Source organism: Lissotriton vulgaris, chromosome 11, assembly GCF_964263255.1.
Source record: "Lissotriton vulgaris chromosome 11, aLisVul1.2, whole genome shotgun sequence".
Lineage (NCBI taxonomy): Eukaryota > Metazoa > Chordata > Amphibia > Caudata > Salamandridae > Lissotriton > Lissotriton vulgaris.
The window spans coordinates 469,595,159-469,618,705 of NC_141699.1; the positions used below are offsets into that span (position 1 = coordinate 469,595,159).

At 46.1% G+C, this 23,547-nt stretch overlaps 1 protein-coding gene across 1 annotated transcript in view; it reads right to left on the reverse strand.

Annotated features, from left to right (window-relative positions):
- Positions 1-23,547, reverse strand: part of DOCK5 (dedicator of cytokinesis 5) — a 581,227-nt gene that overhangs the window by 10,732 nt on the left and 546,948 nt on the right. Inside the window, exon 45 of the mRNA XM_086942489.1 lies at positions 9,008-9,129. Coding sequence (XP_086798615.1) covers positions 9,008-9,129 — 122 coding nt within the window. The remainder of the gene's footprint in view (positions 1-9,007; positions 9,130-23,547) is intronic.

The following is a 23,547-nucleotide window of genomic DNA, read 5'->3' on the forward strand; positions in this document are numbered from 1 at the left end:
ACAGATATATGTTTTGTGGAATGGCCCATCTCCAAATGTTCTGTGCAAGCTGGGACAGCTGTAGAGAGTGTGTTCCCCCTGTTTTTGTATAAAGTACAAAGCTGTCATGTTGTCTGTCCGAATTAAGACAGCTTTGCTTTATACTTGCACTTGAAATGTTTTGAGTGCTAAGAATATTGCTAGCAGCTCTAGGTGATTGATATGGAACGTTTTTGTTGATTGTTCCATTGCCCTTGAGTTGTATGATGTAGGAGATGGGCTCCCCTTCCTGTGAGAGATGCGTCTGCGGTAAGTACTAATTGTGAAACAGGTTCGAGGAACGGCCGCCCTTTTGTCAAGTTTGTGGTGTTCCACCACTGAAGAGAGCAATGTGTGCGGCTGTCCACCAACACCAGGTCTGTCAGTTGTCCTTGAGCCTGATTCCACTGTTGTTCTAGACATTCCTGTAACGGATGCATTTTCAGTCTTGCTTATGGTACAATGAAGATGCAAGATGCCATCATGCCGATTAGTCTCATGAACACTCTAGCTGTGAGAGAGTGTTGATGTTGGAACTTTGTGACTAAGGCTTGAATGCTATGTATCCTTCCTGGACTGGGATATGCTAGAGCTGTAGACGTGTTTATTGTAGCCCCTAAATATTGATGTACATGAGAGGGCTGTAGGTGCGACTTGGTGTAGTTGATTGTGAACCCTAAGTCGTGCAATGCTTGAATTGTCTGATTGAATGACTTGGCCTTTATGAGATAATCGTCTAGATAAGGGAAGACATGTATCTGTTGTCTTCTGAGATGTGCTGCTACTACTGCTAGGCACTTTGTGAACACACTTGGTGCAGTTGTTACCCTGAATGGAAGGATTTTGAATTGATAATACTGTCCTTCCAGTACAAACCTTAGATACTTCCTGTGAGAAGGATGTATAGGAATGTGGAAGTAGGCGTCTTTTAGATCTATTGTTGTAAGGAAGTCGCCTTGTTGCAGCAATGGGAGCACTTGTTGTAAAGTGATCTTATGAAAATGATCTGAGTGTATATAGTGATTGAGGGGCCTGAGGTTGAGAATTGGTCTTAGTGTCCCGTCCTTCTTGGGTATTAGAAAGAACTGCGAGTAAACCCCTGTTCCTTGATGTTGTAAAGGAACTATTTTTATTGCGTCCTTTTGAAGAAGTGATAGGACTTCTTGTTTGAGCAGCGTAAGATGTTCTGTAGACATTGGACGCTGCTTGGGTGGTATGTGTGGAGGAGTAGCTGTAAGTTCGAGGCAGTAGCCATACTGGATAATTTGTCTTACCCACCCGTCTGTTGTGATGGATTCCAGACAGGTAGGAACTGTGTTATTCTGCCCCCCAAAGGAGTGGAGTGCTGTTGGGGGAGCAGAGGGAAGTCACTGTTTTGTGGTGGAAGAGGTTCAAATATTGTTGTTACCTCGACCTCTTCCCTTATTGTTGTTGCCTCTATAGCCTCCTCTAAAATACCCTTTACCGGAGGATGCCTGTGTATTGGATTTGAAGGAAGCTGTATTGTCTTCTCCAGTTTGTTTGGAGCCTCCTATATAGAAGGAGCGACGAAAGGAGCCTCTAGCTTGTGGGGATTGCAAAGCTCCCATAGATTTGGCTATATCTGTATCTTTTTTCATCTTCTCAAGTGCTTTGTCTACCTCTGGTCCAAACAATTGATGTTGGTTGAATGATTTAAGATGGTAGTTTGCACTTACTGCTTAAATCCTGAAATGCATCGCCACGCATCACGTCTACGTAGGACACTACTGTTTACAGCTCTACATGCAGTGTCTGCTACATCAAGTGCACACTTGATTGAGGCATTTGAAATTAACTTACCTTCTTGTATAAGGTCGTTTGCCTGCGCCTTATATTGGTCAGGTAGATGTTGTAGTAGTTTTTCTAACTGATCATAATGAGCCCTGTCATATCTTGCAAGGAGGGCTTGCGTGTTAGCTATACGCCATCTATTAGTAGCTTGTGCAGCTATTCTTTTGCCAGAAGCATCTATCACCTTAGATTCTTTATCAGGGGGTGGTGCTTCACCTGATGTCTGCGAGTTTGCTCTTTTTCTAGCATTTGAGACAACTAGGGAATCTAAGGGTAGCTGTCCTTTAATGTAGGCTGGATCACCAGGAGCAGGCCTGTACTTTTTCTCAATTCTAGGGTTTAGGATTGTAGCACGTACAGGATCTTTAAATACCTCTGGAGCATGTTTGACTTTGATCATAGGAAGAATTTGAACAGACCTTTGTGATTGTTCAAACGTATCTAATAACAAATCTTCCTCTGCCTCATCTGAATGAATGGTAACCCCATGATAAATGGCAGCCCTATTTAGTAAGTGCCCAAAACCAATATTGTCTTCCGGGGGAGAAGGTTTTGATGGATATGACTGTGGGTCAGGAATATCTGGCACATCTTGTGGGTTTGGGTACTCCCAATCTGGATCATCAACAGGGTAGGGAAAAGGCTCATCTGGGTCTATTCCTCCCCCTATGCTATACTCATCATCATTTTGAGGTGTATGTGGTGAAGAATGAGGAGGAGAGTGTTGAGGTGAATTGTTAGGAGGAACAGGAGATGAAGGAGAAGGAAGTATAGGAGAAGACGGGTGCATAGGAGATGTGGCAGAGTTCTTCTTCTTAACAGGCACGCTAGGTGTAGGTGCGGTGTCTAATTTCTTCTTCTTGTGTGGTGTAGTGGATACATGACCTGTGTTTGGGTCAATGTAGATCTTCTTTTGTAGAGGATAAGGTTGGAAAAGTTCTTCTCCTTGCGGAACCTTTGCCGGTGCCGATTTTTCCGGGGGTGGTTGCTGTTTGTCTTTAGCCTTAGGAGTTGTAACTGTGTCCTTTGGAGTAGTCTTTGGCACAAAAGGTGTTGTTTTTGGAGTTGTAGGCTGTTTCGAGGGCTTGAGCGCATCGGAACCAGGCCTTCTTGGTTTCGGTATCGAAGATATTGGCTTCAGAGTGGAAGCTGGTCTTGTCGGCTTTGAGGCGTCAGACGCTGGCCTTATAGTTTTGTCTTTAGAAGTCGACGGTTTCGGAGCAGAGACTTCTTTCGGTTTCGGTTCCGAGGGAGCTGGTGGGATCGGCACATGGGGCTTGCTTGGTAAGGAGTTACCGGAAGGCTTGAGTATTTTCTTCGGAGCCGGGCTCGATGGCGGGGCTTTTGAAGTGTGTTTTCGGTCGCAACTGGGCCTCGGAGGCGGAGTGTTGACCTTTGCCTTCGATTTGGGTGGTGGGTATGGGGCAGGGGCAGTAGTACTCACGCGCTGACCCGAAGGTATGGAGTCATCTCAGTCGTCTGCCTCTGATACGATTTGGAGATCGTCTGAATTCTCTTCGGGAACGAGCGGAACTTCTTCGTCGAAGATATCCACCGGTTCCGGGGCCGATCTCTGCATGTCGTGTCGACGGGCCCTCCGATCACGAATTGTTTTCTTGGATCGAAAGGACGCACAGGCTGTGCAGCTGGATTCTTCATGTTCTGGCGATAAGCACAGGTTACACACCTTGTGATGGTCACTCTGTGGGAACTTTGCTCCACAGTTGGGGCATCTTTTGAATGGCGTCCTTTCCAAGAGGTGTAGGCCTCACGGCGTGGATAGGCCCAACGGCCCGCATGCACCCGAGACCATTTCTTAGGGCACCCATGTGCTACATACACAGTCTTTTCTCTAAACATTACCCTGTCCAAGTCCTTTTCCCAATCCTGAGCAGAGGGTGGGGTCGGTGCACCCCACCGCTGGACGATATTCCTCTTAGCCAGCATTAGCCCCAGCGTTACCCACTGCGTCCTACAAACATTTAAATCAGTTGGCTCCCAAATGTCCAGGAGACACCTACGGGCCTCCACTCGGAGCTGTACAGACAGAACAGTGTTGATAATGTCGTGAATTTCGCGCCAGAAGTGTTGGATGTGTGTGCACTCCCAAGCAATGTGAAAAAAGGTTCCCAGCTGGCCACATCCCCGCCTGCAGGCGCAGTCATCTACCCTGTCCATTCATACCAGTTGGGGCCAGTCACATAAATACGATGGAGAAGTTTTAGCTGGACAAGGCGGAGACGAGCTGGTATTGCCACGACTCTGGGGGAGGAGACTTCCTCCTGCCATTCCTCGTCATTAATTTCTATACCATCTCGGACCCATTTCTCTCGGAGAACCTTGAGAGACCAACTTTTTTATATCAGGGAGATGACCATCCAACTTTACGACTTTTTATCTTTTGCCCTGCCCGTCATTTTGTTGCTGTTCTCCGCCGATTCCTCCGGACCCAGACCCGCCATGTTGTTGAACCTTTGTCCTTTCCCCTTTTCCCTCGTTTCCCCCTGATGATCCTCAAACATTTCTCCCTCTTTCTGATTTGCCTTTTCTACATTCCCTCGTATCCCCGCACCCTTTCTCATAACACTTGTTTTGTCCCCCTCTACCTTCTCTTCCCCCCTTTTGATTTTCCCACTTCCCCTGTTAATGTCCGTGCAACTGTCTTTTATTTTACTGTACCTTGACTGTACTCTTGTCATTTCCATGTAATCATTATGTAACTTATTTAAACTCGTAACTTGCACCTCGCTGTGCCTTATGTAAAGCGCTCTGATACCTCCGGGTCTAGCAAGCGCTATATAAAACTCATGATAAATAAATAAGTAAAATAAGTAAAATAAATAAGTGCCCGACTGGTCAACGAAATAAAGTGCTACCCAAAGGTTCGATACCCTTTGATTCCCTGTCCTGTGTATGGCAGAGAATGCATTAAGGTTGACTTGTTCACTGAGGGCTGCTTAACTAGGTTCTCAGGTGTGGGGCGTGGAGTCAAGAAATTGGGTCACCCGGGGCTGGACGATGGTGAAGTGAGATGTATCTGTTCACAGTAGGCCTAGAACAGGGTTTTGCCCAAACCCCACATATGGTGTCTGTGAAGGAAGGGCTCAATATTTTTCCCCAGACTAAACCAGCTCAGCGAGGACTTTATTCTTCACTGGGTAACTGGAGAACCTTCACATGACAATGGTGAAGGAGGCACTTTCTTCTGTGGCAGTGCCTATAGGTGAAACTAGTCCAATGTCTAGCACATTGTCCAGGCCACTGGCATCCTGAAGATTCTCATACCAATTGGCATCAATCTATGAGTGGGAAAACTCATCCCCAGCATTATTGTCAGAATTCATTTTAAATTAGGTATGGAAGGTTTGGGCCCTCCCTTGAGGCAGGGGCAAAGTTTCAGAATCTAATGGGTTGCCCAAACACTGCAACTGAAGTCGATCTGGCACATCAGGAAAATGCCCTAAAGCAGCAGCCACCACCAAGGGTACAAGAACTTAACTGCCCTGTCTCTTGATATAATGGTTATGCTGTCTGAAAAGATGTAAACAACCTTACAAAATGGATACAAGAAAAGTCTTCATGGTATGGTGGAACCCAACAACTCCAGTACATTTATGTATAGGTACTGCTCTGATGTGGACCAAATCCTTGCACCATCATACCTCCCAGATAAGCACCCCAATGAGGAGGCATCTGTATGTAAGGTGGCCTAGGACTAATAAACGAATGACCCACTATGAGATTAGAGGACCACATCTACAAACAGAGTCCTGAGAGGACAGATCACACGGTTTCCACTCTCATATGCCAGCTAATGTGCAGCATCAATATGATGCACAAGGCTATTGAGCCCAAGAGGTGGAGGACTTGCAGAACTGGTCTAAGAATTCGATTTAGTAACATATGAATCATAACCTGAATATCTGCCATTCTCTGAAGGAGGAGGAAATGCTTTCTTGCAGGGCTTGTCCAAAATCGTTATCAATGAAACTCAGCACTGAGTCTAGATGAAGTGGGAATTCAAGATGTTTCTGCTCTTCAAAGTGAAGTGAGGAAATCTGGGATCAATCCTGGCTTGCCTGTTTGACCAAATTCTGTAATCTTAGTAAAACTCTTCCGCATGATGATTTACAAGCTAAATATGTGGATAGCCCGACTTGTGCAATGGCTCTTACAGCCAAGCCAGACCGTTGGTTTGGCTCATCCTTGGCTCCCCGTATTCATTTGCCGGCTTGCTCACCACTATAGCAGGGGAACTATCTGACATCATGCAGGACCCACATGGTCTAAAATCACCTCCTGCTACATGTACCACTGAAGAAACACAGATCTGAAACTGCCATTACAACAGTTTCAGAAATCAGTGAAATAGAATCCTAGGCCCTGGGTGGACAGTGGATTTGTCAAAATGGAAGAACAGGTTATTGGAATCCGTTTTGTCTACCTGTCAATCAATCAATCAATCAGGGGAATTGTAAGCGCACTACTCACCCGTGAGGGTCTCAAGGTGGTGGTGGGGTAAGCAGCTCCGTTCAGTCGAAAAGTCAGGTCTTGATTGTCTTCCTGAAGATGTTCAGGGAGGGGGCTCGTTCGATGTCGATAGGGAGCTCCTTCTAGGTCTTGGCCACAAAGTAGGAGAAAGCTCTTTCACCTGTTCTTGCTCTGCGGATGTGTGGGGTTTCGGCGAGGGAGAGGTTGGGGGATCGTAGGTTTCTCTTGGGTCAGTGGAAGGAGATTCTTTCGTTGAGGTATTGGGGTCCGGTTTCTGGAGGCATTTGTAGGCGAGGGTGAGTATGTTGTAAGTAACTCTCTTCTCAACAGGGAGCCAGTGGAGGCCTCGTAGGTGTTGGGTGATGTGTTCGTGTCTGGGGATGTCAGTACGAGTCTGGCTGCTGTGTTCTGTATGGTCTGTAGCTTGCGGAGTAGAGACTTGTTGATCCCAGCGTATAGGACGTTTCAACAGTCGAGTCTGCTGGTTATAAGTGCATGGGCGAGGGTCTTTCATGATTCGGTGGGGGGGGAATCTATTTGAAGGTCTTTCGGAAGATGCGGAGGGTGTTGAAACAGCTGAAGGTGATGGCGTTGACCTGTCGGGTTATTGAGAGGGAGGAGTCGAGTACGATGCCGAGGTTCTGGGCGTAGTCCGTGGGGGTGGGAGGGCTGCTGAGGGCGGTGGGTGATGTCTCATGCAGATGGGGAGTGTCCGAGGACGAAGACCACCGTTTTCTCTGAGTTGAGCTTCAGGTAGCTGCTGCTCATCCATGAAGCGACATCCTTCATTCCTTCCTGGAAGTTGATTCTGGTGGTGATGGGGTCCTTGAAGAGGGAGAGGATGAGCTGGGTGTCGTTGGCATAGGATAGTATGCTGAGTCCGTGCTGTCTGACGATGGCGGCGAGGGGGGCCATGTAGATGATGATGAGAATGGGGCTGAGCGACAAACCTTGGGGTACTTCGCAGTTGATTTCCGTGGGTTCGGAGAGGAACGGTGGTAGTCTGATTCTTTGGGTTCTGCCGCTGAGGAACGAGTGGATCCAGTTGAGGGTGATTCCTTGTATGCTGGTGTCGTGGAGTCTGGCGGTGTGTGTGCGGGGTTGAATGCTGCAGAGAAGTCAAGTAGGATCAGGGCCACAGTGTGTCCTTGGTCAAGGAGGGTGCGGATGTCGTCTGTGGTGGCAAGTAGGGTGGTCTCGGTGTTATTGTTGCTGCGGAATTCGGATTGGGAGGGGTTATGGCTGGAGTTTTCTTCGATGAATTTTGTTAGTTGTGTAATAACAAATGCCAGACACATAGTGAGTTCCGCATGCAGTGTAAAAATCTTTCCTGCTGTATATCGCATAGAATGAGAAGTAGGTTTGATGTGTGACAGATTATGTTCTATTCTGTGTTTTAAGTTCACTATCCTACGTAGCAGGTTCAGTTTTGTGAAGGAGCTAAAAAAATATTTAAATTAGATGGTGGGGATAGGAAATCCCTGATTCTTTATGGAATCAGAAGGTGTGATCTTTACTGAATGATAAGGCCTTGCAAGGTATCTCTCGGCTCTACTGCACCGGCCGGTATGTGGCTTTGGTCATACCGATCACAGTTCTGACCTACTGAGATGGGAGTACAGCTACTTGCTTTAGGTCTTACATGGATAGGAATCTTGAGACACTTCCTCCAATTTGATCAAGCGTGATGACTTGGTAACTTGGGTGTTTCAGCAGGTGTAATCTTTGCTTCTTCATATTTAACAAAGGTGGACACTCAGAGATCAGTCTAAAGTTTGGAATTTAAGGGCTTTTCTTCCTACAAATAAGAATCTGGCCTGATAGCAGAACATCTGTACAACTGACCTCTAACAACATAGCACAACCTGTGGATATACCAGGGGTAACTAATGCTTCTTTTATTTTGGTACTCTGGAATTCTCAGTCTGTGATTTTGTGCCAATGACTACAGAGAGTGTCAACGCCCTTTAAACAGCGGTACCATTTGGGCTGGTAAACAATCAGTACAGAACACCAATAGAATGAGGCTGTTGTATTATCTGCTTTTTTAGAGGCGTGAATTTGCCAAGTGTGAACAAGTATATACACAATGTACGATTCCCTCCTTTCGTAGCTCAGGAAAGCATAGAGTCTCAAAGGGTCCTCTGGGATGAGCTAGGCAAACCCTATTGTAGCTTCTGGTTATTTTATTGTAAAAGTGAGATTTCTACTTACATTTCAAAAATGTCAAATGAAAAGCAGAAAATAGGCCAATTTGTTGGAGCTCAAATTTGGAAAGAAGTCCCCATGATTGTGATGCAACACAGTTAATGTCATCTAATGACATGTGGTTGTTCATACAACACATACTCACCATCAACAACAGATTCACCGCTAAGGCTTACTCAGGAACAACCCAGGAGGGAACATGAATCAGGAAGCGGTGTGTGGCAAGAAGGAAGAGAAGAACATTCATGCTGTGGTGGCTGCTTGTACAGTGAGGCCACTTTTCAGTACTGCGGAGTCAGCAGAGGGAAATACGGGGATCAAGAGAAGGAGCCCTGAGCCTGTCTGCATTTCATGCCACTCTTTAATCCTGTGTTCCCAATCTCTTAAATTTTCTCTATAGTTTTTCTCTCTCTCTATTACAATGCTTCTCACTGTGCTCGGCAAGGTTCTGGAGGAACGTGAGCTTCCACATCCTTACCTCCACTGAGTTCCTCTGGCTAGCATTTTCGTAAGGTTTACTTTTAGGGGGAGGAGGAGGTGGTGGGGGCGGGGTACTCTGGAACGTAGACATCACACCATCCGTCATCAGAGATGGAGAGCCTGGAATATAAATATTCACAGTAAGGTTATTATTGCAAAACATGTTCGTAATTCAAGTATTATAGTTAGGAAGGAGGGAGAAGAAAGTTTATGCTACGAAACAAATATATTCTAAAAATATAGCATACTTTGTACCATTATACAATCCCACCCACCTAGTACCTGTTGCTGATCAAACGACTAAGCACAGTGCAATGTGAAAGCCTAGGCTGAATCCCATAAGTTCATGTTCAAGGACTATAGTGGCACTTACTTCAGCCACATTTTAAATGGATCTGTCTCTAGTCTCCTGTGAGATGCCTATCTTGTCTCATAATTAATTTGGTCATTCATTTTTCACTCTGTTATTTATCCCACCATTTTACCGAGATCTAATGTATGTTTTCACTCCCAGTTGTTCCAGCATCATCACAAATGTTAAAGAGAAGTTTACCTGAACTTTGTAACAGCTTTTACAACACAAACTGAAGCAAACTCACAGCTTCTAACACAATAAAGAGATCAAGTTTCCCTAGTTCATGTAGTAGGAACAAACCCAGTCAAGTGATTTCATGATATTCTGGTACTTGTGGTCCTGAATTGATAACGGTTAACCAATACTGTAAGTACAAGAATGCACAGAACATATCTGGACTGTATTACCTATTTATGCCTCGATTTCCAAATCTACGAAGCGCTGAAACACAAAGTCTAATAAATGCAGCACACAAACAAGTTGAATTGTCTACATCATAAACATATATGTTTTTACCTCAAATTAGCCATGCCTGTGCACACATTAATCCAAACATTACATAAATCTATCCACACTCATAACTCCATTCACTCATCAGCTTAATGCACACATCAATTCTTGTATGTGTTAGTGTATGCCTGTATTCTGTGATCTTAAATCGTCTTTTTTTTCTGTCTCTCTGTAGTCAACATGTGTGTTGTACTTGTGGGTCTGCACATCTGTTGATCTATGCACGTGGGTACCACTATGTTTTATGTATGGAGCTATTTAAATAACACAACCGGGCCACAGGTACTGGGGTGCTGTAAAAGGTTGGCAACCAAGATAACGATCAAAGTTTACAGAATCAAGGCGAGGGAGTTATGTGGTAGTCAGGAATGGATGAGGGATTATGTAAGGTGATAAAATGTAATCTTCTTTGAGGAGGAGAGTCTTCGGTTCCCTTCAGAAATGGAAGAGGGTTGGGCCAATCTGACAGATTCAGAGCTGTTGCTTTATGTGCCTGGGTGTCTGTATGCATGTCAAATGGTCTCCGTGTTGTTAGCTGTATGTGCATTGCTCTATCTGCATACATCTTTCCGTATTAATAGTCTTTATGAATGAATGGGCATTTGTAAAAGCTCAATGTAACTACAAAGAGTGTCCTGGTGCTCTGCACCTCTGCCCACACCTAAAAGGCCTAGTCAATTTAGGATAGATTAAACAGTCAAGTCTTCAATCTTTTTCTGAATTGAGAATTGAGAAATATCTGTGATGCTACGACTTTCAGAGGGTAGTTTGTTCCAAGATGACGGACCTAAGAAGGAAAAGGATCTGCCACCCGTCCTAGTGCACCTAACCTCAGGCGTTTTGGCTAAGAAGGCTTTAGCTGACCGAAGGCATCAAGAGGGAGTATAAAAATTAATGCTTGCCCTACGATATTTGGCACCTGTCCAACTGAGATGGCAGCCAATGTAGAGTCTTTAGATGTGGTGACAAACAGTAGTGGCTGGTAGGGGAAGGTGGCAGGGGAGAGATTGGGAGTAGGATATAAATAAATAAATAAAACATACCTGCTGGTCGCAGTTACCGTCGCCAGCCACTGCTTCTCCTCCAGGAACAGGAAGCACTCAGGCTTCCAGACTTCCCTAGCCAATCACAATGCTGCTGATTGCAGCATTGTGATTGGTCTGAGCGCCGTGGTTCAGCACTCCGAGAGGGATTGGAACCTGGCCATTTTTTCCATGCAGGGTGTAATGCAGCCTGGGTGGAGAACATGCAGAGTGCACATTGCCATTATAAATGCCAATGTTTTTTACCTAGCAATATTGCAGGGTGCAGTACCACATGTGGCCAAAAGAGGTCCCATGAGACCCTTACTGGCCACATATAGTACTGTACCCTGCAAAGTTGGAGTTATTGCCATTATAAATGCCAATTCTTTTTACCTAGCCATGCTGCAGGGTGCATTACCAACTGTGGCCAAAAGAGGTCCCATGGGACCTCTTTAGGTCACATATGGTACTGCACCCTGCAGAAGATATGGTAAATCCACCCCATCCATAATGCAAGACAGTACAGAGAGTACATTCAAATAGCTATTTCCATATATACAATTAGAAGCTTTGAAATGTGACAAAAGAATTATATATTATTCCAGATTAGGTTGTACTCTGTGTGGAGTTTATGAAGGGACATTTATAGAAGGTCTCATATAAATGTGAGATGTGCTAGAAGCACAAGTTACTTACCTTCGGTAACGATATATCTGTAAGAAACAGTAGTTAGTGTTAAATTCCTTACCTTAGAATATCCCCAGGCGTCAGACTGGATCCGGAAAGTTTTGCGTAGCAGTACCCCTGCGCGTTGGTAGGCGTCGTCTGCGGCTCCGCGTCAGTGTCGTTGGCGCCGGGATGATAACGCCGGAGTACTTAGACGCCGCCCTCGCGCGCTGACGTCAGTTCTTTTTTTCCGCGCCAGCAAGCGCAGATCCGGAAAAGGCAGTACTTCTTAGTCACTTTTTGACTAACTTTTTCGATCCTTTTTGGTTCAAGCCCTGTGCTGACTGTAACCGCCTGATGTCGGTTACCCACCCCGAACCATCGGTGCCTGTGTTGTCTTGGGGCCGACCACGGCGACAAGTCGTGCCCCGACTGCCGGGCCTTGACGTCGAAGGCTAGGCGGGAGCGGTCCTGTAACCTGTTTCTTTCAGATAGGAAAGGAATTACTGCAAGCCTTGCCAAGGACCAAGCGTGTGTCCTGCCTGTAGTGCTCTGAGGCTGTAATTAAAATCTAGGCAGTAACAACACACATAACAGAGGGTGTCCTCATGGGAGGGTACAAGAAGAGACAAGGCGGTACTAAGGAGGGACTACTAAGCCTATTGACCAATCAAAAGCCACCATTTACAAAGGACAGGACAGGAGCCAATTAAAAAAATGGGCAGAAAGTGGGAAGAGCTGTACGCCCATATCCAGAATACAGCAAACACAAGAGATAATGATGGGACGGAGCGCTGAAACATTTCAGACACTCACCCCCAGTGACTGATCTGGGTTGAATCCATCATCGCTCCTTAGTTCCCTTTGCCATCTCAATTCAGACCCAGCTATATACAAACCAGTCTTGACCCTGTGCCTCATGGGAACAGTCCAGCCCGAACTTCCCTGAATGTGAAAGAAAGCATCCTGGGACCTGTTTAGGGGTAACACCCCTCATTAGCCAGGCTTGCTTGAATCCAGTCGAAAAGTGAGGAAGGGACCCACGTCAAGGCATAACCTGCCAACTTATGGCGAACAAAGCAAACACAAGGAGATGGACGGAGCGCTGAAACATTTCAGACACCAACCCCCAGTCACAGATCTGGGTTGAATCCATCATCGTTCTTTAGCTCACTTTGCCACCCCAGTTCAGATCCAGGTATATGTAAATCGGTCTGACCCTGTGCCTCATGGGAACAGCCCAGCCCGAACTTCCAAGCCAGGTCTTCACTGGACCGGATACAAACATCCTGGGACTGGTTTCGGCATAACACTCCTCATCAGCCAGGTTAACTTGAATCCAGTAGCAAAGTGAACAAGGGACCCACGTCTGGGCATACCCTGCCAACTCAGGGCGAACAAGGCAAACACAAGGAGATGATGAACGGAGCCTCAAGGCGCTGGGGGGGTGAGGGGGGTGCCCCAGAGTAGTGATTAATGAGCCATTACTTGCCCAGAAAGAGTTGGCAACAAAAGGAGCAACTACATTCAGTCAATGTTGTGTGTGGTGGGAGAAAAGAAGGGGGATTAAAGTGGTCTTTTCTTTTTTTATAAACAAATTTTATTAAAGTTTTAAGTACATCAAGGCCCGGAAAACATTTGCCTAAGTGTATAAACATCATCACAGCAGCAATCAATGGTTCCAGTGTCACATAACTCTGTAAAACTAGCACAGACAGCGCACCCCCCTCTCCCAAAACCCAGTCATCAGTGATACCCATGGATTCATGTATCTCCTGGATGTGTTACTTCTACTGTCTTTCAGAGCCAAACAACTGTATCGTCCCCTCGATAATAGCTTAGGCAGATTGAACAGGGGGTAGCAGAATGCCTTGATTATCTGCCTACCGCCGCCAAATTTTACCATTCTTCTGGGGGCAGCCTCTTGCCTGGAAGACTGCAACCTCCATCACCATACACCTGTCCATGGCTGTCTTCCAACCCCCGCTCTCCCCCGAAGGTGGGGACGCCGCCTTCCAGTTTAGGGCGATGTCACGCTTGGCCAGTGTTCGCACTAGAAACAAAAGATGCTGTTTGTATCCGTTCCTTTCAGTCTCCTCTGTGCTATGATGAAGGACCAGTTTGGGCTCAAGAGTAATCTCCCAAGATAATACCTGGGCCAAGCAAGAGGTCACACCATGCCAGAAGGGCTGGAATGCTGTACAGCTCATAGTGCGTGTAAGAAGGTACACTCAGCATCACAACGGCGGCATGCAGGGAAGCATATCACACCCACTCGCCATAAGCAGCGTCTGGTGTAGTAGGTTCTATGCAGATATTTGAATTGGATAAGGTGATAGCGCAACAATATTGTGGCTCCCAGGGGGGCTGACAGGACCTCAATCCAGTCATCATCATTCAGGTTCGCAATATCTCACCTCCAAGCCGCCCGTCATGTCGACAGAGTAGTGTGGCTAAGTATTACTAAGGTCTGGTATATTTGTAGAATCTTGTGATATCCCAAGTCCTCCATCAACAACCTACCCTCCAATGGGTTAAACTTCGGCAAGTCCTCCGGGCCCTGAACATAGGGAGACAAAGCATGCCTGAGTTGTAAATATTTGTAGAATTGGCTGCGATGTAGCTGGTATTTGTCTTGCAGGTGTTGGAAAGACTCCACTACAGTTCCTTTCATGACGTCCCCCAATGTGGACTGGCCCATGAGATCCCACTCCCAGGACCCTGGCAACGCGGCCACTTGGCGCAGGACAGACTCATGCCATAACAGGGTCCCTGCCAATCTACCCCACCAACCCTACCTAGTTGGGGAAAAATCATGGAGCACCCTGATCTTGGTAGTTGGGCCAAGGAAAGTAAACCAACCCTTTTAGGGGACACCACCATAGACTACCAGAGGTTTGAGAGATGGATGACAGAGATCAGAAATAAAATTAGAAATCCAGAAAGAACTAGAGGTTCCATAGGGAAAAGGAGATTTTCCGCTCCCTGGTTTCTAGACAAACTAAAAGAACAATTGGTGGAAGTTAAACTTTTAGAGCGTAAATGGCGACGGAACTATGAGAATGACGCAAAGGAGATATATAAAAATGCTAGGAGATCATATCATGCCTCAATTAAAGCTGCAAAAATTAAGTACTTCACTTCTCGCATTGAAGCATCTAACAACAATCAAAAAGAATTTTTTTAAATTGTTAATAGCTTCACTAAGCCTAAAATTTTAACCCAAGTGATTCCCCCGTCTGGGACTTTGTGTAACGACATAGCCAACTATTTCACCCAAAAAATAGATACGCTCACAAAAGACTTTCCCCAATTCATGAAAGTAGAGTCTGTGAACGAAACTGATATGAACCCCCATCATCCCAGATGGGAAAAGTTTGGCCATATTAGTCTAGATGACTCTCTTCAGGGAATCTCTGCCCTCAAATCAGGATCGCCTTTCGACCCCTGCCCCCCTACGCTACTTAAATCCATAATACAGGAGGTTAATCCATGTATCAATTCCATCATCAACTTGTCCCTTCAATCAGGGGTGATTCCCCCACAATGGAAGGTGGCAGCAGTAAGACCATTGAAGAAAAAGACGCTACAAGACCCTACAACTTTGTCCAACCTACGACCCATCTCTCTTCTCCCTACCATCTGCAAGATTACAGAATTCTATGCTAATAAACAACTGATGGCATTCCTAGAAGAAAATGACATTCTGCATCACTGTCAAGCAGGTTTCAGGACCCACCATTCCACCGAATCTGCACTTCTGTCATCCACCGAAACCATCCGTGCTGCATTGAATCAGGGCAAACTGGCTGTCCTGATCCTATTAGATCTCTCTGCAGCATTCAACACGATATCCCATGCTATCCTTTTACATCGCCAGGCATAGCAGGAACCGTGTTCGGTTTAAAAACTATCTGGCACATAGGCGCCAGATTGTTATGTTGGGCGATTTTTGTTCGGAAGAAAAAACTATGAAAACAGGGGTTCCGCAGGGCTCTAGTTTGAGCCCCACCCTATTCAACTTATATATGGTCCCCCTATTAAAATTAATCTCTTCCTTTAACATCAGTACTATCGCCTTCGCCGATGACACCCAGCTCGTTCTGACCCTTGATAAAAATCAATCTAATGCAGAACTGACATTGAAAGAATGCCTGTCAGCAACCTTCAAGTGGATGACACACAACCACTTAAAATGTAACTCGGCAAAAACAGAGATTATACCTTTTGGTCCGAATAACTGTTTTTCTCCACAAGATTGGTGGCCTGAAAAGGTAGAAGCTCCCCCAAAGAATGCTGCTCGAAATCTGGGCATTAAGTTTGACAATACCCGGTCATTTAATCAGCAAGCCAAAGAAGTAGCAGGGGTATGCTTTGGTATCATCAGGAGCCTCAGAAAAGTTTTTGATCTTCTCCCTCTGAGTGCCAGACGTACGGTTGCTGTAGCTCTAATAACATCCAGGCTGGACTATTGCAACAGCCTGTATGCAGGGCTCAATAAATCAGCCCTGCACAGACTCCAAATGGTCCAGCATGCAGCCGCTAGGCTGGTCCTCAGACTGCCTAGAAAGTCCTCGGCCTCTACAGCTTTGGATGCCTTACATTGGCTCCCAGTACATAAGCGCATCCTGTTCAAGGTTCTTACCATCACATACAGAGCCTTCCACCACCAAGGCCCACTGTATTTGCGCAAGTACTTCAGACAATACCATCCACCACGAACACTCAGGTCCTCCACAGCAAACTTGCTCTATGTCCCTAGGTTTAAAATGACGACAAGAGGAGGAAAATCCATTGCAGTTATTGGCGTGAAGGCATGGAATAATTTACCTCCATCCCTGCGTCAATCTGCAACAGAGCAAAAATTCAGAAAATTATTAAAAACATGGATTTATTCCCTGCCAGACTCCAGATGCATGGCGCTTCTATGATCCTCCCTGCAGACAGGTAGTTTTACCGCGACATTTTGCTGCCAACTGACAATCAGGAATCTAAGCGCCAAGATACTCCCTGGAGTGGTAGCGCGCTATATAAGTGCCATTTCACATCACATCACATCACCAACCTATTTGTTGAACAGTCTGCCGCCACAGTTGAATGACCACTCTGGCTGCCGGAGTCAGGCACACCATCCCTACCGACTACAAAGAAAATCAATGACCGACCAGGTGACCATTGCCCATCTTTCTACGGCATATGCGAGATGAGCCTGATCGCTGTACCAACATTCATTGATATGAAGGCGGTGAGAAGTGGTATAATAAGAATATATATTTGCCCCAACAATCCCCCCAAAAGGTGGATAGGACACGGGTGCGGAGAGCCGCACAAATCGCACCGCCCAATCCCCACAGGAAGTGATTAAGGACTTCATTCATTTGTCGGAACCATGAATCTGGGATATTGTATAGCTAGTTTTGAAGCCGATACAGCAGGCACAGAAGAAACACCATCTTGAAGATGGCGGACTAACCCAATAATGGGAAGGGCTGGGGGCGTTCACGCTTTCACTTCTTCTCTGACTCGAGACAGCAAGGGACCAATATTTCATTGCCACAGGATAGCCGGATCCAGGGAGAAGTAGACCCCCAAATATTGAATGCCCTCAAGAGCCCAGGTTAGTTGGAAGGCCCACACCGATCTCTCCCGAGCACCCCAAACCAGAAAAATGATTGACTTTGTCAGATTCATGTAGAGCCCAGATGTCCCCCTGAAAACCTGTGAGATCGGCAGAATACATGGAGCAGAAAATGCCGGATTGGTAAGAAAAAAAAACAAAGAACGTCGTCTGCGTTTAATGCGATACTGTTGCAAAAAATCAGCATTTACATCTGATCATACGCTGTTGCGCTAGTGCTTGGGGGTTAGAAGCGGAATTACGGACCTGATTAATGCGCGCCAGAGTCCTTTTTAACTTATTACTCGTGTATTTTTTAATGATTGTATTTACCTGTGTTTCACATCTGCCTGTTATTGGTTCCGGTCCCCAGTCCACCACGGCGTGTGCCGATTGAGCGGAGGGACAGGGAATCCAGCAGAAGCCAGTCTACGCTCGGATTGGCCAGCGTCATTACAACTGACCCGCCTCCCTCCCCATTTAAAGCAAACCTCAGCGCGGACGCGCGCAGCAAAAAAATCGGCATTTACATCTGATCATACGCTGTTGCGCTAGTGCTTGGGGGTTAGAAGCAGAATTACGGACCTGATTGATGCGCGCCAGAGTCCTTTTTAACTTATTGCTTGTGCATCTTTTAATGGTTGTATTTACCTGTGTTTCACATCTGCCTGTTATTGGTTCCGGTCCCTGGTCCGCCACGGCGTGTGCCGATTGAGCGGAGGAACAGGGAATCCAGCAGAAGCCAGTCTATGCTCGGATTGGCCAGCGTCATTAGAAGTGACCCGCCTCCCTCTTCATTTAAAGCAAACCTCAACGCGGACGCACGCAGCGGCGCGCCGAAGGTAAGCCCGTCTGCGCCCGTCCGTGCCCGAATGTCGCCCGTGGCCCGGAACCCTGCCCATATTTGATCTCTAACTAGGTAGGCTGTTTGAACTATGTTGTGTTATACCAGTGACAAATTGAAATCTTTGAACATCTGTAGAACTTTTAATCCAGGAATAATTACCCCGACGATACAGCCCCTAGTATACCCTTACTTGACTTCCCGGATAGAGGCCCAAAAATGCCCTCTTGCAATCACCGCTAAGGATAGACCAATCCCGGTTCCGATGTCGAGGCCGGTTGCTTCACTGGCCAGGGAAAGTCAAGTAAAAGCAAAACCTATGACCGCACTATACCTCAACACGCGGTCTATACCTACACACGCTATTGAGCTATGGAGTCTGTTAGAAGCAGAAAAACCCGACATCTGTTTCTTTACCGAAACATGGCTTCACAGCCAGGCGATATAAGACATAGCGTCCGCCTTTCCACCAGAGTACCTCCTAATTAGGTTGGACAGAGAAATGCGCAAAGGAAGAGGCATAGCAATTGCGGCTAAAGCCCCAATAGAGATCAAGCTACTGGAGTCTTTCTCCAGCCCTATTGCGAAGATCATGATAGTGAACATTAACATTTCCAGTTCTGAAAATTGGCGAGGGGCCTTAGTTTATAGACCCCGGGCCCCAAAACCGAATTTGTTAACCATCTATTAGAAGTTATAGTCTCCCATGCATTGGCAACTGAAAATTTCATCCTGCTCGGGGACTTTAACTATCATGCTGAACTCTCCTCTGATCCCGAAACCTGTCATTTAATTAGAACAATGGACAGCCTTGGTCTAATCCAAAGAGTAATTGGCCCGACTCATCGAGCGGGTCATACTTTGGATTTAATTTTCACCAATTCGCCAAAACTGAGCAACGAAGCCCCTCGCCCTATGATTTGGACTGACCATTATCTTTTAAAGTTCAGCCTTTCCAGTCAGGCATCGATTAAATTAATTAGCAAAAAAAGAATGCTTGTACGACCCTGGCGTAAACTTACTCCTGAAGGCTTTCCGACTCATTTCAAACCCTTCAAAAACCAGGTAATTCCTTTAGAACAAATGGTAACTAACTTGGAGACTTCTATCTTACAAACTTTGGACGTGATTATTCTTAAAACGAATGTCAAAGTGAAATCTGTAGCCTTCCCGTGGTTCACGACTGCCTTAAAAACAGACAAGCAAGCCAGTCGAGCAGCTGAACGCAACTGGCGGAAAACAAAAACGGAAGAGGACAGAACCAAGTATAAATTACTGCATTCATGTTATGTAAATAACATTAAAACGGCTAAGAAGACATATTTAAATTTTGCTTAACACAAAATGAATTTAATTTGCCTTTTTATAAATCCCATGTATTCTCTGATTTGCATGATATTGTAAATAGTTTTAACATCGTATGAAATGTTTTTATCTCTTTGTATGATTTTTAATTAAATCGAATAAAGATATTTTTGACTGACTGACTGACATATTTAACCCTGCATATAAACAATTCGGCCAATTCTAGCAAAGAATTATATAAAATATTAAAAGAATTTACTTCTTCTCGTGCCGAACAGTCTCTCTTTAGCCCCTCTCAAAAGTGGGTAGATTCGATGTCCGAGTTCTTTGACAATAAAATCAAATTAATCTATTCCTCCTTTCCTAATACAGACTTAGACCATCCTCAGCAAAACAATAGCCTGATGTCATCTCCCCCCTTGACTGAATGCAAGGATTTTCCTTGTCTGACTGAATTCGATTCGATAAGTCACTGAAACCCTGGAGGGCCTAAGCAAAAAAAATCTGGATCCACTATGGACCCTTTCCCTCCGCGCCATTGCACTAAAATTACGCCACTGCTAGCTAACTCCCTTACTGCAATTTTTAACGCCTCACTTGAACAAGCCATTGTACCGTCCAAATGGAAACACGCGCAAGTAAAGCCGATTCTAAAGAAACCTTCCGATGACCCTACACTACCATCTCATTACCGGCCTATTTCTATGCTACCCTTTTTTTGGAAAGTGTTGGAACATCTAGTAAACAAACGGCTTACTGCTTTTACTGAGGCACACGGGGTCCTGGATCCTTCCCAATCCGGTTTCCGTGCCACCCATAGCACGGAGACAGCGGTCATCGAGATTGTGGATAACATCAGGCTCACGGTGGACAGAGGCGAATCAGCTATCCTCATCCTCCTGGATCTATCCGCGGCATTTGATACCATCTCCCACAGCATTTTGAAACATCGTCTGTGGGAGATAGGTATCAGAGGGAGGGCCCTTGGTTGGATTGAAAACTATCTTACTGACCTCCTCACTTCCGTTCGAGTCGACACTCTGATCTCCAGTAGTCGCCCTGTAACGGTGGGGGTACCCCAGGGGTCAATCTTAAGTCCTCTACTATTCAATCTGTACTTAACCCCACTGGCGAAAATCATCAACTCCTATGGCTTTGAGACCGTGTCGTATGCCGACGACACCCAGCTGCTCATCACTTGTGGTACAGATCACTGCGGCACTCGCTCACGTTTTAAAAATTGCATGATTGAGATAAGAAATGGATGAGAAACAACAAACCCCAATTGAACGCTAGTAAAACCAAAATCATTTTGTTCGGTAAAGCATAGAAATGCTGGACACAAGAGTGCTGGCCACCGGAATTGGGAGTATGTCCCTCCCCTAAATCTGCTGTTCGTAACTTAGGAATAACAATTGACTGTACCTTGTCCATGAAAAATCACATCGCCAAAGTGACAGGGACTTGCTATGGAATAATGCGCAGTCTTAGGAAGATCTTCAGGTGGCTTCCTATAGAAACCAGGAAACCCCTGGTACAGGGCCTGATCATCAGCCATCTTGATTATAGCAACGCCCTGCACCCTGGACTGAACGAGGATCTGCTGGCAAAACTGCAGACCCTCCAGAATGCAGCAGCCAGACTAGTCCTGGACCTGCCTCCTAGAACAGCCTCCAGACCCTGTCTGAAAAAGCTCCATTGGCTCCCCATTCGTCAGAGAAGCCACTTTAAGATCTTGAGCATAACGCATAACTCTTTGTACAATAATGGGCCCAAATAACTCCAAAAAAACTTAATTGGTATGTCCCCAAAAGATTCTTAAGGTCCAGCAACAAATCATTCTTGACCCAACCGAGTGTCCAGACCTCCAGATACGGTCACCGTTCTTTTTCTTATCTGGCACCTTTGCTCTGGAAAAACTGCCTCCACACCTCCTTTCCATTGCTGAACACAAACAATTTCGTAAATCCCTAAAAACCTGGCTCTTTCCCAAGTAAAACATAAAGAACAGGACAACCTGACCAAGGTTAAGCACAACCAAAACAAAAATATTTAGCAAATTTATAATTGTGGTGCTGCACACTCCAAGTGCCTGTTGTCCTAAGGCACAAATTCGGACACTGGACAATAAACGAAAGGTAGGAGGCGCACTCAAAAGGATCAAGGAGGCAATGTTATTATTCAAAAAAGTTCTCTTCTTTATTTCGGTAATTATACCAGATAAAACAGCCAACGCGTTTCGTTACAGTACGTAACTTCGTCAGGGCTTAGAGAATCCTAGTCCACTGAGGAATAATAACGATGTGGCATCGGTGTTGGTTACGTGAGTGCTGTATATCTATATAATGAATCTCTTATCAATAGGCTCCAAGTAGCGGATAATTTTCAAAGGACTCCAAGGTTTTATATAACACTTTCTAATTGTAAGTGGCATCCAAAATTTCGTCACGGCATTAGCGTCCCTGCATGATAACGGGGATAACCCTTTCCAAAGTAGTTCCTGCCATACTGTAGCTAGCCTCACTCATGGTCATTCGTTTTTTTATGCTGCAAGCGCCTTGAGACCTTGCGGCGATAAGTTGCGCTATATAAAAACCTTTGACATGACATGACATGACATATCTCGGCAGACCAGCTAAACCTGCGCACTAAGGATCATGCCTCACCTATGCAGTCAATGACTCTAGAGCGAGCACAAATTGCAGGGGAAACAGCGGACACTCCTGTCTAGTGCCTCTGCGTACAGGAAACGGATCAGACACCATGCTACGCAAACGGACGCTGACAAATCTGTGTATAGTAGATGGATGTAGGCGAGGAACTGTGGGCCTAGGTTGAGGGCTTGCAGAAGGATAAATAGGTATTTCCAGCTAATTGAGTCAAAAGCTTTGTCCATATCAGCTAATAAGAGGGCCGCTAGTTTCCCCTGGTCTGGTGCCTTGGCCAGTGCGTTATGCACATGTCTAATATTATGGCGGGTGGACCGTCGCAGCATAAAGCCGGCCTGATCTGGGTGAACCAGATCAGTTATATGTTGAATAAGATGATCGGCCAGTACTTTGCCTACCCATTTAACTGCAACATTTAATAACGAGACCAGCCGATACGAAGACGGGTCCTCGGTCGGCAGGACGACTGGGTTTGTGGAAAACCACTATTTCCGCATGATGCAATCAGGCAGAAGGATTAACATGTCAAAGGCCTCCTGCATCACCCTCCGCAAGTGCGTCCCCAACTAGGGCATGTGGGCTTTCAAACATTCGCACAGGAATCTGTTAGGTCCAAAAGCCCAGCCTGGGTGGAGACTGGCTAGCGTTCCGTCAACTCCTCGAACCATGGTCGGTTCATCAAGTCACTTGCACAGCGAGACCAACACGGATTGGGGAGGCATGGCGCGTACAAAATCAACAATCTTGTCACGGGTCAGGACTTCCCATCGAGCATGGAGGGCTCCATAATATTCCGCAAATACCTGAGCCACTTCCCGGGGGCCGGAACGTAACTGGCACGCTGCATAGCGAAGCACCGGCGCGGGCATCTGTGCGACCTGAAATAGGCGGTGAAGCATTTTACTAGACCTGTCGCCCCACTGCTATATCCGATTCTGCGCCGCAAGCCAAGCCATTCGGGCTTCATCTAGAAGCAGCTGCTGCAGCTGGGAGAAATGTAGCCTGCGCTGGACCAACGCCCCTTCACCTACCCTGACCTCGTAAGTTAGGGCCCGCAGCAGGGTTTCTAGCTCCACCACCTTCTCAGTTCTACAACGCAATTCCCCTGCATAAAAACAAATGTTCACCCATTATGGTGCGGACTTCGGGTGCTTCCCATAAAACCAAAACAGAGGAAGCCATTTCAGTGTTAAAGGAAAGGTATTAAGTAAGTGACCTATGAAGCTCTGACCTATATGTTGGGTTATTTAAGTGCCAGGGTGACATATGCCAATGTGTAGGCCACAGGAGAATTATCTGATGATCTGGGTGTCAGAATCGTAGCTGCCGAGACCTGATGGATGTAAGAGCTGGGGAGAAAGAGGTAGTCTAAACTAGGGAAGGTCTCATGAACCGCAGAGAAGAATGTATAGCCAGGCTACGCAGGGTGGTAGGCCCTCCATGCATCCATCCATCCCAAGGAGGACGTCAGATGGTGCAGCCTGGAGTCACCCGAGCTCTGAATAGGTCCGCCGTATGCCACCTGTCCTCTCCCAGGGCCATCAAAT